The 18,461-nt window shown below is 31.3% G+C and overlaps 1 protein-coding gene across 4 annotated transcripts in view; it reads right to left on the bottom strand.

The window, feature by feature from the left end:
- Positions 1 to 18,461, bottom strand: part of LOC118191664 (tRNA (32-2'-O)-methyltransferase regulator THADA-like) — a 155,563-nt gene that overhangs the window by 20,587 nt on the left and 116,515 nt on the right. For 3 of the 4 annotated variants that reach the window (XR_015041156.1, XM_085816842.1, XM_085816843.1), the window contains 6 exons: positions 14,714 to 14,941; positions 13,624 to 13,804; positions 13,141 to 13,353; positions 12,353 to 12,600; positions 7,189 to 7,362; positions 1,591 to 1,687 (listed from right to left, as the gene is read on the bottom strand). Coding sequence is in view for 3 of the 4 variants with exons in the window: in XM_085816842.1 (XP_085672968.1) it covers positions 1,591 to 1,687; positions 7,189 to 7,362; positions 12,353 to 12,600; positions 13,141 to 13,353; positions 13,624 to 13,804; positions 14,714 to 14,941 (1,141 nt within the window). In the remaining variant the exon portion in view is untranslated. The remainder of the gene's footprint in view (positions 1 to 1,590; positions 1,688 to 7,188; positions 7,363 to 12,352; positions 12,601 to 13,140; positions 13,354 to 13,623; positions 13,805 to 14,713; positions 14,942 to 18,461) is intronic. The other variant, XM_085816844.1, reaches the window with a different exon arrangement.

Here is an 18,461-nt window from a genome sequence, read left to right as displayed (position 1 = left end):
TACAAAATATGAAATCGATAATGGAACAACTTTCAAATTCAAATTAGGGGTTTTACATGCATATATTCTATGGAAGATTATGTTATTCAAATTTTGATGGCTCTAGGTACCATTGTTTTATCACAATGTGAGAAACATACATACATTCATGCAGATTCTTTATTATTTAATTTCTTTAAATATAATACTGGCATAATGGCAACAATTTGAAAAGTGATTCGCTGTTTATAGTTTTCAATGCAAAATGCCAAAACGAAATTAATAGTCCTTCAGGGAAAATTGCCCCTTTGGACTAATAAATTTCACAAGTTAAATAAATTAAAAACAATTTGCTTATAAATCAAAACAGTTAAATTTAAAAACAATTTTTGTTAATAATGAGAGAGGGAGGGAAATAAAACTGAAAAAAATCTGATGTGTACACCCCATGACTTCCTTGTACAGAATATTAAATTATACGCAATTTTTCTTGCATTTCATTTAAACTTACTGGATTGAATATAAATCTACTTTGTCGATAGAGCATAAACCACAAGAGAATAAGTGCACTCTTTAAAATTCACTATATTTGTGTACCATATTTCGTTCATATTATAACTCAGAATGCACAAAATTTATCTCATTTGAAGAATTATCTAATCGTTGCCACATGTTCTATTCAAATACTCTAATATATCTAAAACAATGTATAAAAGAAATTAAGCAAACAAAACAAACAAACAAAAAAAAAGTTTTTCACAGACGATTTAGTATTTCTCATTCAATTAATTCAGTTCTCACTTCGCGACAAGGCAAAAATACATAAAAACTCAGCTTAACCGCACTTAAACAGCTTTTAGATTGTTGATAATTGTACAAATACTGCTTGCAGCAGGGGCGTAGCTAGAGGGGGGCAAGGGGGGCATCTGTCCCCGGGCGCAGAATCCAAGGGGCGCCAAACTGATGTTACGACATTTTAGAATTAAATGTTTTCCATCCTTGGCAAGCAGTAGAGGGTGCAAAATCTTCAGTTGTCCCTGGGCGCTGAAAACCCTAGCTACGACTCTGGCTTGCAGATTTACTAAAGGCATAAAAATCTTAACCGGAAGATAAGAACCACATAATTCAACCATTTTTAAAGCAAAAAATGCACAATTTACACACATATAAGAGTAAAGAAACTGAGATCACTGAGCCAGGTAACAGAGTGGATATATATATATGTATAAATATACTTATATATGTTTGGTGCGGCCAATTGCAGCCAAAATACGAGGTGCCCATCTACATGTTATAGCAGTCCTATATACAAAATTTCAACATTCTGAGGCTACTCATTTTTGAGTTATGCGAGATACATACACACATATGTTCGTACAGACGCCACGAAAAATTCTCTTCAGAATTCATTTTAAAGAAGTTTTATAATTTTTTTTGAAGGAAAAGAGCTTTTTATTCTCCCCTTACGTACAGATGTCAAGCAAAAACATCGTTAAAGTGCATTCGATAGCGGTCAAAATGGATATTTTCATTGAAATATGCTGCCTGAAACTTTTCGCGATTACAATACTTCCTTTTTACTTCGTACAAGGAAGTTAAAAACATCCTTACATCATATTCATCAGTCAAACTAGAAGGAAATTTGCAAGCTGTATTTCTTATTTCTTCATCTTCATCTTGTAAAAGAAGCAAACTGCTCTCAAAAACACTAAATGGGGGGAAAAACATATTTTTATAAACATATGCAGAAATGCATGGAAACTTATCAAAACCATTTAAAAAATATTTTGGTTATAGCAAAAATATGTGCAGGTACAGAATATTTGAAAATTTAAAACATTCCTTTAATACAAATAGGAAGAAAAATGCTAATAAATTAAAAATGAAAAGTATGATCTTTTCAAGTTACGGGGAAGAAAGCACAAACATAATTAGATATAATATCACATTAGCTGACATTTATTTGCTATCATTCAGGTTATTTTCTTTTGTGACAGATGTCACAGATACAGAGAGATATGATTCATCTAGACTACTAGATAATGTGCAGTTTTTGAAATATTTTCATCAAGCATAAACTGTCTATTCAAATGAAATACAATGAAATAATTACCATTCAGCTAAGTAATTACTGTATTTTGAAGATGACCCATGATTTAGGTCATCTGTTGAAGTGATCGATCATCTTAAAGAAGATGATTACTGATTAATATTATGGTTTTAACTTATTCATGGCTTTTTGTGTGTACTGATGAAAAATACTGAAATAGAAATTTTATATATTGGTAAATTAATATTAATAAAATGATGAATTAATTAAAAATTCCGAAATACTTTATGGAAAAAAAAAAAAAAAAAAAAAAAGCACTACAAAAAATTGTTATTAACCTTGCTGCAATAGCAAAAACATTTAGTGCTATATTTATCCATCCTATGAAGTCTGCTATTTGATTATATCTTCTGATTAACAGCTCCATTTTCTAAAAGAGACTGAACATCATAAAGTCATTTGATCACTAGATTACTAAGTTAAGCATTTTAACTTGTTTACATAAATGATAATTTCATTCTTCTCCTCCATCAGAATTTCTAAAGGTAAAGGAACTTAAAAAATATCTTTTTACTAGATGTTTAACCTGATGTTCTTCTTTATTGTTTTAACATCCTATCCATATCAATACCTAAGAGTTAATCTAGTTATACAACTTCCTTTCTGATCAGGATTAAAATATTTGCATCTTCATGAAACTAACAATTAATAATACTTTTCTTACAACACTTCTTTATTTTATTCTTATTTATGTTTTCACATGTATCTTTCATATATTCAAGTATATCCTTCAATGAAATTTTCTTTATAAATTTGTCTACATATTTTATTACATCAAGAAGAGTTTTTATAGTAGTCACTGTGCAATACCGATATTAGAGATCAAATAGTTTGATAACTCTAAGATACAATGGTTGTAATTTACTACATTCATTTAGATAAAGAAACAATCCATCAAAAATACTCATATCTTTTACTGGCATAGATGCTTTGTGACCATTCATTTGCTCAGATGTTACTGGCTGTGCAGGTAGGAAATCAACAAATTAATATAAACAGCATAGGAGTATGATGAATTTTTAAATGTAAAATCAATATACAGTACAAAGTCTTTAATCCCGACATTCATAATGCGGAATGATCTATAATCTGGACCTCAAAGCTACAAACTTTCTGTGCATGCGGTAAACGCACAATGCGTTTACATATGTGCATATGTGTTTATGCATGGGGGGGGGACGCCGTGGCGTGCAATGAATTGGAAGTTAATCTGTCAGCACTATCCTTATCTTCAGGGCAGATGTTTTTATTTTATTTGGCTTATAATTCCTTACTAAATGTAGTATTTCATCTTGATGTACTCCGTCTTTGATACGATTTAAATCAAATTCCTTGTCATTATAATTCGCTTCCGATAAAGAAGAAAGTGACACTGAGGTTATTGAAAATGAAAAAATTTCGATTCACAAATTAGTTGGTATTCTCGACACAGCAATTATAGAACTTGAACAGCGAAACTTTGTAACTGAAGAAGAAGTTATGTCTGTTTATAGAATTAAAGAGAAAGTATTATCACATAAAACGAAGCAACTTAAACAACTTACATTGAAAGAAATGTTTAATAAAGTAAACAAATAAATATTAAGCTTTTTTTTTTTTGTAAATTTTGATACCCTTTAGATCATAATTGTTTTTTATTTCATAAATTACGGTTTCATATTTTTAATTTTATAATTTCTGCATGCCATCTTAGCAGATTTAAACTGCTGATCTATAATCCGTAAAAATCGATAATCCGGAATCACCGAAGTCCCGACGAGTCCAGATTAACGACTTTTGACTGTATATAGCATTGTTCTGATACAGGTATTTTGACACAAAATCAGACTTTTTCTGAAATAACATTCTAAGTTTTTTTCATATTTCAATTCTACGACTCAAGTTACACCAAACTACCAAGTTTTGTAACAATTTCACAAGTACTGTAATTTTGCGCGTATAGTCCGCGGACTATCTGTGTTTAAAATGTGAATTTTTGAAGCTGCGGACTATCCACCAATGCGGATAATACGCTGGCTGTTTATGGTTAAAATCATTGAAATTTAAAAAACACGCTGTCGTGAACTGCCGATGATCAAATATAAAAAAAAGTGCGAGATTCCAAGAAAACATTCGTATGTATCGTATCAATAGTAAACCATAGAGCACAGTGCAGAACGAATGAGTAGTAGCAAGTAGAGCTCCTAAAATCCACGCTGCCGCATCAAGCGATGCCGGGATATGAGCACTCACTTAGCGCAACCAGAGTCTTGTATCCCAGTATCCTTCGCACTGCTTTAGCGCAACTGCCGGGAGGGGGAAAAGTGCTTGATGCGTCAGCTTGGGTTTTAGAAGCTTTAGTAGCAAAAAAAAAAAAAAAAGCTTCGGTTTCATTCCAGCTTCATCTTGCTTCTATCGCGCACTGAGGCAATTAAGCCTGAATTGTATTAGTTATTTATTATACTTATGTCTATTTCTCACACATGCTTATCTGAGTCTTGAATAAATAAAGGCTTATCAGACTTATCTGAGTCCTGAATAAATACATTAATTAAGGCTTATTGAGGGCAGGCGCTAGATATCTTACCGCTGATGCAATTTCTGTGGGTCCTAAATTCTGCTACTAAGTGCCTCCCTTTGTCTTCCCTATATTCTGCTGCCCGGTGCAGTCATATGAGTCTTGGCGCTAGTTCTGGGTTTATGTGAATAACAAATTGGCTATTCTTAATTCAAATAGCACTAAATTTAAATTTTTGACCTGAGTATCATTAATAAAATCTATTTTTAGCATATGGAAAGAGCATATGTATTTTTAGCATATGTATTTGACTACACATCATGAGCTTGGCGGCTAACGACAAGTTGTTTCGTTAAATTTTATCTTGCTTTATCGCGCACTGAGACAATTAAGCCTGAATTGTATTAGTTTTGTTATTTATCATACTTATGTCTATTTCTTGCACATGCTTAAGGCTTGAGTTCTGAATAAATAAATACCCACATATACTTAAGCTTAACTGAGGAGTGGCACTAGATATCTTACTGCCGGATGCAGTCTCTGTGGGTCCTACATTCTGCGACTTGGCACGGCCATACGAGCCCTGACACTGGTTCTGGGTTTATGAGAATAACAAATCAGTTATTCTTAATTCAAATAGCCCTAAATGTAATCTTTGAGTCTATGAGTATCATCAACAAAATCTACTTTTAGCATATGGATAGAAATTTTTGGTAAATTTTTCCTCATGAACATTTTTTAGCCCATTTAACTGAAATCTGTAATCATCGCCAAGCATACTGTCAACATAAAAGGTTACCACTCTCCTTTATTATTGAAATGCTAACATAAAAATTTGTTTAGACATCTCTACATTAGTCATTACTCAAGTTGTCATGTTTTGATAAACATGTGATAATGAAAGGAAAAGTATAATAAATAATGATTTGCCAGGTTGGCGTCAGATCAATTCTGTATCTATGCGGAATGTTTCAGTTTGAGGATGTGTGCTAAGCAAATACGCAGCAATGGAGCCAAATTACTGATCATACAAATTTATGCTAAAATGACTGTTTTTTCAGTAACAAGGTATTTTATTTAGTGTTGAAGTGAAATTAAGAATCGGTACTCTCCAGATGTTTTATTATGCACAGAAGGGGAAATCAAATGCGCACGCGTAAAGCCTACAAGAAAAATTTTGTTGGTGGTTTTGAGGTCCGGATTTTAGATCATTCGAACTTTGTTCTGTATATATCCCGAGTCGCGCTTTCAAGACATGAAAAATGCAATTTGAATTTTGTCAATCACCCAGAACGGGAGATATAAAACTGTCCCCTTCTTTTTTTGCGCAGTGTATATAATAGTACTATTAAAAGTTGACAACTTAGCACATTCATCATATTACTTAGAGGGTTCTTCACTTTAAAGTGCCCAACAACTAAAACTTTAAAGATAATCAGATGACTTAACAGCTCAATTAACTTTCTAACTACATGATTTGTAACTTAAAAAGAAGATTTAAAACAAATCCCATTTATTAGTACATCAACCTGATGGATGTACAGCACTTAAAAATATAACAGAAACACATAGCTTGTGGGTAATTCAGAACAAACATCTGCATCAAACTAAATCATAAAATACAAATTAAAATAATCTCATAAACTTTGGCTCAGGCTTTATGTACTCACGAAGCAAAAGCAGTTTAGCAAAGCTGATAGACTAAATTAAGGGAAGAATAAAGAGTGGTGATAAATTCCTACTGCTAAGAGCTCTCTCTCTCTCTAAACTCAAGAGCTCTGTGTTTATTTATACATTAACTAATTTGCATTCTGGTGCAAGTTAAGTTAAATAAGTACAGGAAAAGTAATCAAATAACTACCTTAATTAACATCAAACTTTTTACATTATACTTTGATATCTTTATTTAATATAACTTTAAAGAAATGAATGTAAGATGCAAATTCTTTTATTATGGCATTATCACATTCCTGTTAAGACTAATATGTCAGAATTTTATAAACCAGTTCTTTTACAGGTTATTTTACACAGTTAATTTTATGTGTTTCTGATACATTCTTCTATTTTCAGAAAATAATACAGAAAAGAAAAAGGGGAATGAATATATGTATATACACACACAATATACGAGTATACAAGTCCCACTTTTCTTTTCTTTTGTACACTCAGGTTTTAAACATGAATTAAATCCAATTTTCTTTTACTCAACAGCTTGACTCTTAATTAACTATAACAAAGCCCCCTTCCTGAAAAAAAGATTATTTTCAAAGGTTAAATACGAAACAATATCAACCAAAATTTTATAACAAAGGAGAAAGAATCCTCAACTACAGTTTTGTATGAAGATAAAAAGTACCTGTAGTAATTTTCTTTTGCTTTCCGTTTTTTGTCTCACTTATTTTTTTAATTTTAGTTTTCAAGAGGAATGTAATATATGTAATATTATTAAACATATAGGAAGAATAAAAGTATAGTATAACATTTCAATTTGAATAAATGATTTGTTCTCAGTTTTGTTTGAAATCTTTATACTTGTTATCACACCATGACACTTATTTGCCAGTTAAAATTAAGATAAATATATATAAAATATATCGCCTACCCTAACAAAAATAATGATGCAAAATCAGATCCTCTATCTACCTCCACAGTCAAATATTCAACAAGTGATGATCCAAGGAAAGAAATGGAAAATGCAGCTTGCATTCGTAAAATATCAGCACTGCGAGGTTGACTATAAGAGCCGAAGAGTAAATTCCACTTCCCCAGACAAATTCTATAAAAAAAAATTGCATTTTAAATTTTGAAATAAAATTACATGACTAGTGCTTATAAGAGCCAAAGAGTGAATTCCACTTCAACAGACAAATTCTATAAAAAATAATTAGCATTTTTAATTTTGAAATAAAATTACATGACTAGTGCTTAACGTGATATAAAGCACCTATTTATTGACATTTTCAAATACAAGCAGTTGAAAACAAATGTGGCAGATAGTCAATGGAAATAAAAACATTCTATTTCACATTTGCTCATTACATATCTAAATGGAGGGGAAGAGAAATAAATGATTTTTAAATATTAATTTTTAAGTAATCAATTAAATTTCAATTGATAATCTTCAAATATACTATGAAAAAATAAATGTATGGCTATGCAAAAATTAATATTTAATTTATGCCCTGAAACTATTCTTCCACAGCTATATGCTGCAACACAGCTGTCTTTGAAAAAGTGGGAGGTTCTCGCATGAAAACAGGGAGTTTTCAAGATTTCATGCCATACAGCAACACCATTTTCTCAAAATTGACTTACACTTTATAATATATGATTCAGATTACTGAACTATTTATAACATAATTTTGATGTAAAATATATTAATAATTAATAATAGCCATTTTAAATTTTACATTCTTGGGCCTATTTCCTTTTGTGACATATTTTTTTATATATATTTTTATACTGAATTCTGAGTACAGAAGAAAATCTTTTATTATTAAAGGATTTTTAAATAGTATGATGAAAATAAAATCAATAATTAATGTACACTGGGGAAAAAAAGGGGATACAGTTCTATATCTCCCATTCTACTGTGCCAATTGACGAAATTCAAGTTGCGCTTTTCATGTCTCGAAAGCGTGACTTAGGATATGTACTAGATTTATATAGCATTGTTCTAATATAGGTATTTTGACACAAAATAGGATTTTTTCTGAAATAACATACCAATTTTTTTTCCACATTTCTATTCTACTACTCAAATTATGCTAAATTGCCAAGTCTCGTAAAAATCACGAATAGTTCTTAAAAAATTAGCTCTCAAATTAGCTCCGCAATGTTAATTAAATCTGGCATATATTTATAAATCTCTTTTTTTTTTTTATTAAACTTATTTGATTCTTCCTTTCACATCTTGAAATTTAGGTTCATTTCAAATAAAATTCACTCATTTTTTATGATTTATTTTTAAAATTTGTATTTAAAATTTTATAAATTTTTCAAAACATTTTTGAATTATAATCTATAAAATTTTTACCATCATCTTAAAGTAGACGTACTTCTAAGCATACCTGCAAAAAATTACAGTTTCTTATTCAAAATTTTCGAAGGTATATGTGAATTTATATATGGGTGCGTTCTGAAATTTGGCATATTTTTTGAAAGTGATAAAACATCAAATGTGGTGCAGACATTTTGCTAAAAGTATTTGGAAGTAGAAATGCGGTGACTTCTTTTCCGCTCTTGCACAATGTAAAAAGGTAGGAACGAGGTGCCTTTTTTTTTCACTCCAGCATTAAGGAAGGGAAAGGAAAATTTGTTGCTACATATTAAGTGGTTTGCCAAGGAAATTATTCTTGGCTTAAACTGAAAAAATTGTGGCAAGATAAATTTTTAAATTTCTCCGTAAATTTCACACCAAATCTTAAATATTTAATATCTCGGCATAATTTGAGTCGTAGAATCGAAATATGGAAAAAAATTGATATGTTATTTCAGAAAAAGTTCGATTTTTTGTCAAAATACCTATGTTAGAACAATGCTATATATAAATCTAATATATATCATAAGTCAAGTTTTAGAAAAACACAATTTGAATTTTGTCAATTGGCCCAGTAGAGCAAGAGATATAGAACTGTCACCCCTTTTTTTTGCGCAGTGTACGTACTATTGTATGGATAAACTTAGTCATGTACCATATATTGATGTAAAGCAAAATTACACCCAAATATTAACTAATTAAACATTGGTTAAATCTTCATAAAAAGTCTACAACTATCTACAGTATATTAAGACAATTCAGTTCAAATAAAATTTAATAATGAAAGTCATGCTGAAAACTACTATGGATGGAGAAATAGAATTTTCACAATTAACATTCATTAATTCAAGAAATTTCATTTATTGCTGGGAAATGTTTTTCTCAGTAAAGGCTAAAAATTCAAAACCTGTAGATTTGGGTTATGGACTAGGAGACTGGGACTGGGAGATGTGATAAAAAACCATGGGACTCCTGAGAAATTAAGAGAGTTGGCAGCTATGCTATAAGTCACAACTTTAAAGGCAGGTAGAAACAGAAAATGTAATAATATTCATGATGGCTGTGAATGAATATGTCATGTCAATGTGAAAACACAGCAAATATAAAGAACACAAAGAATTAGAAGTTGTTTTAATCATGAATATTTACAAGACATAATATTTGCTATTTTCAAGAATTGTTTAAATGAATGACCATTGACAGCAACACATGAATCATGCTGATAACAGTTCTGCTTATATTTGGAATGCATACATGTTGGAAGATGTTTAGCAGGTTACGTATTTTTGCGGCAAAGATGCTTCTGATTCTGACAATAAAGTCTTCAGAATCACACATATGAGTTAATCAGCATCACACATATGAGATCCACTGGAATTCTAATGCAAGTATTGTAGCTGCTGGCCATTCATGAACAATTCTAATAATATCAAATACTATTACTTATAAATATCCATGATTAAATGACTGTTTGTTTTCCATGTTCTTCATACTTGCACAGTTTCTATGTTGTATACATACATATCAGGTTTTAATGAAAGTTTCTTGCCACAGCAAATATCATCTGTACAAACAGTTCACGTTGGCGTGTTTAATAATATTTTGTCAAATGGTTTTTGGCATTTGAAAGAAAAAGACTTGCTTTAGAACTCTGTGTTGTAAAATTTGTGAAAAAATATCGTTATTATTATGTACAAGGTGTCTGAAATGGAATTATCACGTTACCACATCAGAATCATCATTTACTTCCAGTTCTGTTGCAAAAAGTCAGCTACAGAACGTCAACAAATCATATATACAGCTTTATGTACTAATGTTGTATCATATGACTCTGTGAAGGTTTGGTACTGAAAGTTTAAAAGCAAGGACTATGACATTCAAGAAACAAAGTGCTCTGTCTGGCCTACTGATGTCAATGAGGCCTACCTGCGAGAACTTGTGGAAGAATATCAGTATGCAACCACTCAAGAGCTTGCTAAGGATTTAGGCTATGTCCATTAGTTGTGTTATGCATCACATAAACTTGACATACTGGTTCAATTGCTGGGTGTCGTATAAGCTGACTCAAGCAGATAAGGACAGACATGTTTGGGTCTGCACTAATCTTTTCAAACATCAACACAAGGCCAAAATTCTAGTCCAGATTGTCACTTGTGATGAAAAGTGGTTTTACTTCAACAACACAGGCTGAAAAGAAGGTTGGTCTGCACCGGTGAAGTGCAGACTTTGCGGTCTGCGTCGGCATCATCGCAAAGTGTTGTCTGACTAACAAAAATATCATTTTGTGTATCTAGTAGGACTGCCATGGTATTATCCGCAAAGAGTATCTGGAATAAGGTAAAACCCTCGACAGTAAGGTGGTGCAAAAAGGTAATGTTCCACCAAGATAATAATACAAGACCACATGTGTCTGCATTCACTGTAAGGACTCGAATGTGATCTTTTGCCATACCCATCATATAGCCCCAACATCGCTCATTTGGACTTCTACCTTTTTTCACACATGCAGCTACATCTTGTTGGTGCTATCTTCCTTTCTGCATAGGATGTCTGAAATGAAGCTCACCTGTTTTTGGACTGTTTTTGGACCACCAAGTTTATGGGCAGAAGGCTTTGAAAAACTACCAAAACATTGGCAAAAAATGCTTATTATTTTCACCAAAAATGTTGCTTTCATGGTTTTTCCCCCTAACTTTATTAAGAACGTCTTTTGGTGGAAAACTTTCATTACCACCAGACACATAGATAGTTTTTATGTTCCCATTTTGGATTCCATCATCCACTGTATTTTGAAAACTCCTACCTTTGCCATGTTCTATCACCCCTTGTTTCTGTTACATCCTATAAACATATAAATATGTAAGATAAAACAATATGAAACAAGTTACCAAGCTAGTTGTGTTTTCCAAAGTTCCAGTCATGTAATACACAATCTGAATGTCTGCTATGTTTATCACTCTTCTAGCCATGACTAACAAGTTAATAGGTGCCTTCCCTTATCCAGAACTGAATTATCACATATATACTTACATACCACACAGATATTTTGTTCATCTGAATTTGTGGATGTAATAGAAAAGAAATAAAGGAAATTTGTCAGTAAAGCAGTAATCTTCAACAAAGTTATCCTAAAAACTGGATACACCCCATTTGCTTCCCCATGCCCTTCCTTTTCTTTTACTAACTTTACTTTTTGTAAAATCAAGAAGGCAAAACTACCCAGTGTATATTTTTTAGGAGATAGTTTAAGTGAAGAACACAATGCATATGAATAGATGTATTTATATCATTGTAGGCTGTATTTCAAAGAAGTCAGTGAAAATGATAACAGTAAGCAGCACTTTTATTCAAAATTTTATGATAAAATTAGGGTGTGGCTTAGAGCAAATACTTAACAACTTGTATTTGTCGACTTCTCAATCTTCAACAATCAGGTCTTAAAAATCAAAATGATTATAGAATAGGTATTTTTCAATACCTAATCTAAAATAATTTGTATTCACTATTATTTTTTTAATTTTCCAAATTTAAAATCCTACTGCAGCTTAAATTAGAACTAATATAGTAATTTAAATAATCTTCTGTTTAATTACAAAATGTACTAAAAATACCTATGCACCCACCTCATATTGTTACCATAGATATGAATATTTAAAATCTTATGATGAAAAAGCTATAGGATAAAATATGTAAATCAAATCATAAAATTTTAATGCATATACCATACCTTTCAGTAGGATGCTGAAGACTAGATTTAATGCACAATGATAACACTGTAAAAGATAATGCAGCAACAGATAGACCAGATTGCATATCTAAAAGATTTTTTAAGTGCTCAATCAAGAACCCGCATGTTTTGGGATCTAAAATTTTAGATCCTATACTCCAATCAGAACATAACTCAATTATGAATTGTAGAGTCTCCTTAATGATGCTGGGATGTCTCTCAGGTCTGATAAAATCAAGGGTTGATAGCTATGAAAGTAACAAATAATGAAATATTTTACATAAAATAATTTTAAAAACTAAAAAAGGCAACTTATTAAATATTTTTTAAACAATTCTATGCATTTTAGAAAATTTTATTAAATTTTTGGTTTTCTCCTCATATTTTGTATCATTTTAGAAATTTACCTTTACTTTCTAATTTTTATTTGTTTATCAGAGTAAAAAAAAAAAACAGGTAAAAAGTTTATTGTTAGTAGACTAGGAAACACAATTTTTGGCATTTAATGATAATTTACAAGCACATAAATGTAATGCAGAACTTTTTCAATAAATGTATTATTTTTGGTTTCTTTACTTTCTAATATTTTACTATTACACATATTGCATACATGAAAATTATTATTTAAAAGGTAATATTTTAATAATTCTCATCTGGAGATAGCAATATAGTGAAAGTCAATTATATTCACACAATAATATAAATATTTAAAACTGAATGCAAGTTTATCTAATTAAACAATTAATAGACTTGAAAGAATAAACTCCAGAACAGAAATTTACACTTACACAAATGTTTTTCCAAAATGTCATGTTATTTTCTATACATGAACTCGATATATGTTTCTCGGACTTAAGTTTGGAAAAAAAGAACTGAAGACAAACACTTTGGACAGCAGTATCCTTAGCTGATAACAATTTAATAAATTGATGAATATCACATGTATGAAGAAATTTCAAATTGGCTGATACCAGTTTCATCTCATAAAATGTTTTTCCGACCTGAAATTAATAAAAATGCATTTAGCATAATTTTAATACCTTTATATGGGTGATAAAAAGAATAGAAGGAAGGTAAAAGGAAGATAAAAAAGATAATCCTCCTAAGGAAGATAAAAAAGAATGGATGATTAAAAAAAAGTTTGTTTTAAAAATAACATTTATCATAATATCATTTAGACAGTTAAAATAAAGAATTTATGATATCAATAAGACATAAATTGAATGAAGAACTGTAATAATATACATAAATAAATACGTTGCTTTACTTACAGTAAAAGAATGCTGGCTTTGGAATTCAAGTATGTCACCAGAAAACCTTTCTTCCTTTAACTCTGTTGTCATTAGAAACACTTCTGTAATAATTCCAAGTAAAAACGCAGAAACCATTCTTTTTTGCATCAAATGATACAATTCCTTTAGATTTGGAACAATCATTGGAAATTTTGAAAGCCTATGGAAAATTCAATTATGATAGCTGTATTATTATTATTATTAAAAAAAAACCCTCAAAGATATCACATTTTAAATTACACCCAAAGTTTTCTTTTTTCCATTTACACATACAAACATGCATCGAGAGCATTTAAGTTAAAAATATTAGAAAACTGCATACCTTTAGAATTTTGATAGACAGTCTCATGTGCTGGAGATAAAAATATTTTATTCTGTACAGTTTGTTGCCACTGCTTGCTTTGAAATCGTTGAGTTTCTTAACAAAAACATTTGAAAATTTAAAAAAAAAAAAACTGTGAAACAGATAACAAAACAAATTCGAAATTCAAGATTCAGGCTTCCAGGTGCCCATATTTAAGAGGAGTATGTTACTTAAAATTTGATGGCTCTCTGTATCGTTGTTTTTTTTCCACAATCTGAGAAACATACATGCAGATTCTTCACTAATTTTATTTCACATTTAATTTCCTTAAATATAATACAGAGCAATAAGATTTGGTGGCAATAATTTGAAAAGTGCTAAATTACTGACCTATACAGCCTTCAGATTTAGCTTAGCAGACTCTCCATCTTGGCCATTATGTGATATTAGCACATGTGCAGTGACCACGTGGACACTTGCTCTGGACTTAATGACGTGGCAACAGCTAATGCTGTCAAAAAATATTTTAATTTTTTTAATGTTTCTGAATTGTAATGGGCTGCCTGTCACAGACTAATTGAGGCCACGCATAGTAGTTCTGGCACATGAGATTTTAGAATTAATAAATGGGCAAAACATAATGAACAAGTTTAAACACCAGCGGTATTTAATTAATTAATGTACATAGTTATTACATATACAATTATTATTTACACACAATATTTATTATTTACACACACAAAAAAAGAAAAAAATTGTACTTACTTTTTGCAGTTCTTTTTAATAAGTTTTTGCACGAGAAGAAGCATGCTATGAAGTTTGTTTGAATTTAAAGTATCACATTCTAGCATATATTTCATTTCATCAATCTGATGAAAAACATCATACAAGTCCATAAATTGTGAAAGAGCTGATGAAACTAAATCTCTAACTTTCCATACTGGAATGTCAAATAGATCTATCAGTAAAGACTTGAAATCAGTCACTGCACTCCTAAACATGTGGAGGAAAACAAAATTTTTAATTGTAACTTACATTTACTTTCATGTATAATAATTAGATTTTCATACATTGTATATAATATCATATTAATAAAGGATAACATAAAGAATTCAATGATCATTTTATGTTTTCCCAAAACATAAACAGTCAATTTTACCAGAAACTAATCCAGCTGTAACATCTGTTACTCACATTTAATTTAAAATACTGACTTACAGATATGAAAGTGTGAACAAATTAAAAATTATCACACATTCTTAACAATTTAATATGCATCAGAAAGGATCCAGTCATTGTTAAATTTGCATGACTGATTGAGGTCTAGAGGAAATAAAGACACACATTTTAAAAACAGCATCCTCAATTGATAATAATTTACAAAATTAAGAAATATCACATGCATGTAATATCAAATTTGATAATTTGAAATTGGGGAAGGGGATAAGGAGGTCTGGGAATTGCTGTGTCTGTATATTCTTTTGTTAAGGCCAATATTTCAGTGTGATAAGCAAGTCATTTTGAAGAGTTACATTTTCACTCAAGTATTAAATTTAATTCTTAAGTCAATGTATGCATATTAACAAGTGCTGAAGATGAAGAACTGCTGATAAGAAGGTTAACTTAAATCCTTTGATAATACCAAAGCACACAATGACTGTCTCCCTAAGGCTGCTCAGACTCAACTTCTCTGCCATTGAATGGCTGCTGGCAAGTAGGAAATTGCTCATGGAATGGTAAAAAATTTTGATAAGCTGTCCAGCTATTCAATGAACTTTGCTTAAAATCTTTACCAACAAACTTTTAAGAGGATTTTTCTGATACAAAAACTTCTTATGTGTTTTTGTTTAATAGGAATAATGCTGGAGATGTGAAAAATCTGCAGTGCCCTTGCCAGGATTCAAATTCCAGACTTCCTGAATGCCTGTTGAGTATGCTTTCAATTACACCAAGAAGGCAAGCAGAAAGGAGAGAGAAAATACCTTACATACTCACCCTTTTAAAGAGCGATTGGTGATTGTGTCCCCTAATCACCAAACCATTGTGGTGATGAATTATCGTCCACCATCCTTTTTTTTTTTTTTTTTTTTTTTAGTTTGAGCACCAATAGAGTCATTAAGGTGTTTTTTTTTTTTTTTTCTTTTTTCCTTCTTTTCTTTTCTTTCTTTCTTTTTTGAAGCAGCAGAAGTTAAAAATACTCGAACACTGGACCTCTCAAGTATGCTTCCAATTACACCCTGAGGGCATGAGGAAAGGAGGGCAAAAATACCTTATAATATTACTGACATTAATTAAATGAACTTTCAACAGTAGGTCCATGGAAACAAGCTAAAATAAATTTAATTAGCTTTGTCAATACTGGGTCTATAACAAATATAAACAGTATGCCTTTGTGGATCTTCAGTTGGTACAATACAATGCATTTTGAAGCAGAAGTTCACAATCATATGTACATTAATTTTGCTGTGTAGCGTTTAGTTTCTTGGAACAAAATCCGATTGGTTTTCAACTACCATTTTCAAATTGTTGTAAAACTGAACCGATTGCCAAATTCGAAGCACCTGTGCACAACGAAAAAGGTAAGTCTGGATCGGGGTGACAGAGAGGAGCAACATTTGCTATAGCTTGTTTACATTCTTCGAATTTCTCAATTGCCTCCTCCGTTTAAGTTATTTTTCGATTATCTCTTTTCTTTGCGCCTTTTAGGTAGTCGTGTAAAACAGCTTGAGTACTAGTGGCATTTTTCAAGAAACAACGGCAGAAATTAATCATTCCGAGAAAGGTTCGTAGTTGATGAACAGTGTCAGGCAATTTAACATTCAGAATAGCTTTTACTTTGTCAGGAAGAGGTTTTGATCCCTCAGGTGTAATTAGAAAGCCCAAAAATTCCAATTCATTGACTCCAAAAACAGATTTAGAAATAATAAGTCTCAATCTATATTTTTGTAATCTATCAAAAACCAATTTTAAATGCTTTTTGTGTTCCTGTTCATTATTTGACGCAATTAAAACATCATCCAAATACGGAGAAACCAAATTTAGTCCTCTAAATACTTCATTAACCCCTTCGAGCCGGGTAGCGAAAACGCGCGCTTATTGCGGAGGCCGGCAGTGTCTTCCGCGAGTGTCTCTCCAGGGCCGGGGGCTTTTTTGCTACTAAGCCTAAATCCATGAAACTTCCGAAGTATCAACGCATTGTTTAATAATGCTCTATAGAGTATTTAAACGGCTTATGCTTTATAGATATTTTTATGTATATACTTTAATTACCTTATTTCTTGTTTAAATGCATATTTTACACATTTTATTTTAATTACTCACCATTTTATGACTTTTAACATTATACATCTGAGAACTAAATATATTACTTAAAATTCTCTTTTCGTATGAAAAATTTTAAAACAGGGATCTACACACAGTCCTACGTTACATTCCTTGAACTCGTAATAACTCATTTGCTGTTTTGGAGGATTTTTCCGGGAATGTGAACAAACGAAGCATCGTCGTCTCATTTTCTTATCAGTCTCTTCTGAACAAAGTTTTGGAAAATGTCTTTCAGTTAATCTCTCAGAATCAATATCAGAATTTCAGAATCAATATCTGATATATTTTGCATCATTTCTGCTATTTCATGCTCTGCTAAACATTTTCGACGCTTCGACATTGCAACGCAAAAACAGAAAGAATTCACGTCTAACAAGATCTAATTATTTTCTAAAAACTGAACTGTAAACGGAAATACTCAACGCTTTAGCGCATATAAAACTTCTACTTACAATAGACAACTACCACATGCGAATAAAGTGCGATTTAAAGAGACGTCATAAATCCCGCCATTCGGAAACATTTAGTTCTCCGTTTGTTTATATAAACAAAAACACGTGTATGTGAGTCATGCTTCTCTCATTTCGAGTAGAAGGTCTAATGTACATATATCTGAAACCATATGGACATACAGTGCCATCTTGTGGCAGAAATTATAGTTTCTAAAACATTCCAGGGTACTGGCACAAATACGTGACAGTCGGTAGTAAACGGGAAAATGCTCTGGCACGCCTGCGTGTCGGCCGGTAGGTGAGTGTGTTGGTTGCTGGCACGTAGATGTGACAGTCGGCGCGAAGGGGTTAATAAATCTCTGAAAGGTAGAAGGGGCGTTACGTAACCCAAAACTCATGACGTTAAATTCATATAGTCCGAAAGGAGTTATAATGGCAGTTTTTGGCTTATCATTTTCATGAATAGGAATTTAAAAATATGCTTTATACAAATCAATTTTAGAAAATATTCGAGTATTTTTTAAGATGTGGTTGAAATCTTCTAATTGGGGTATAGGATAACGATCTGGTATTGTTTGTGCATTCAAACGTCGATAATCCCCGTGAGGTCGAAAAAACCATCTTTTTTTGAAACCATATGATTGTGATTCAGAGGGAAGAATAATATCATTTTCTAACATATATTGGAATTCCTGTTTTGCTATTTGTAATCGTTTGGGATCCAGTTTTCTAGTTCT

The sequence above is a fragment of the Stegodyphus dumicola genome, chromosome 5 (genome assembly GCF_044657685.1).
Source record: "Stegodyphus dumicola isolate Sdum_Otavi_A_Nest chromosome 5, ASM4465768v1".
NCBI classification, from domain to species: Eukaryota; Metazoa; Arthropoda; class Arachnida; order Araneae; family Eresidae; genus Stegodyphus; species Stegodyphus dumicola.
This window is presented reverse-complemented; position numbering and strand designations above follow the sequence as displayed.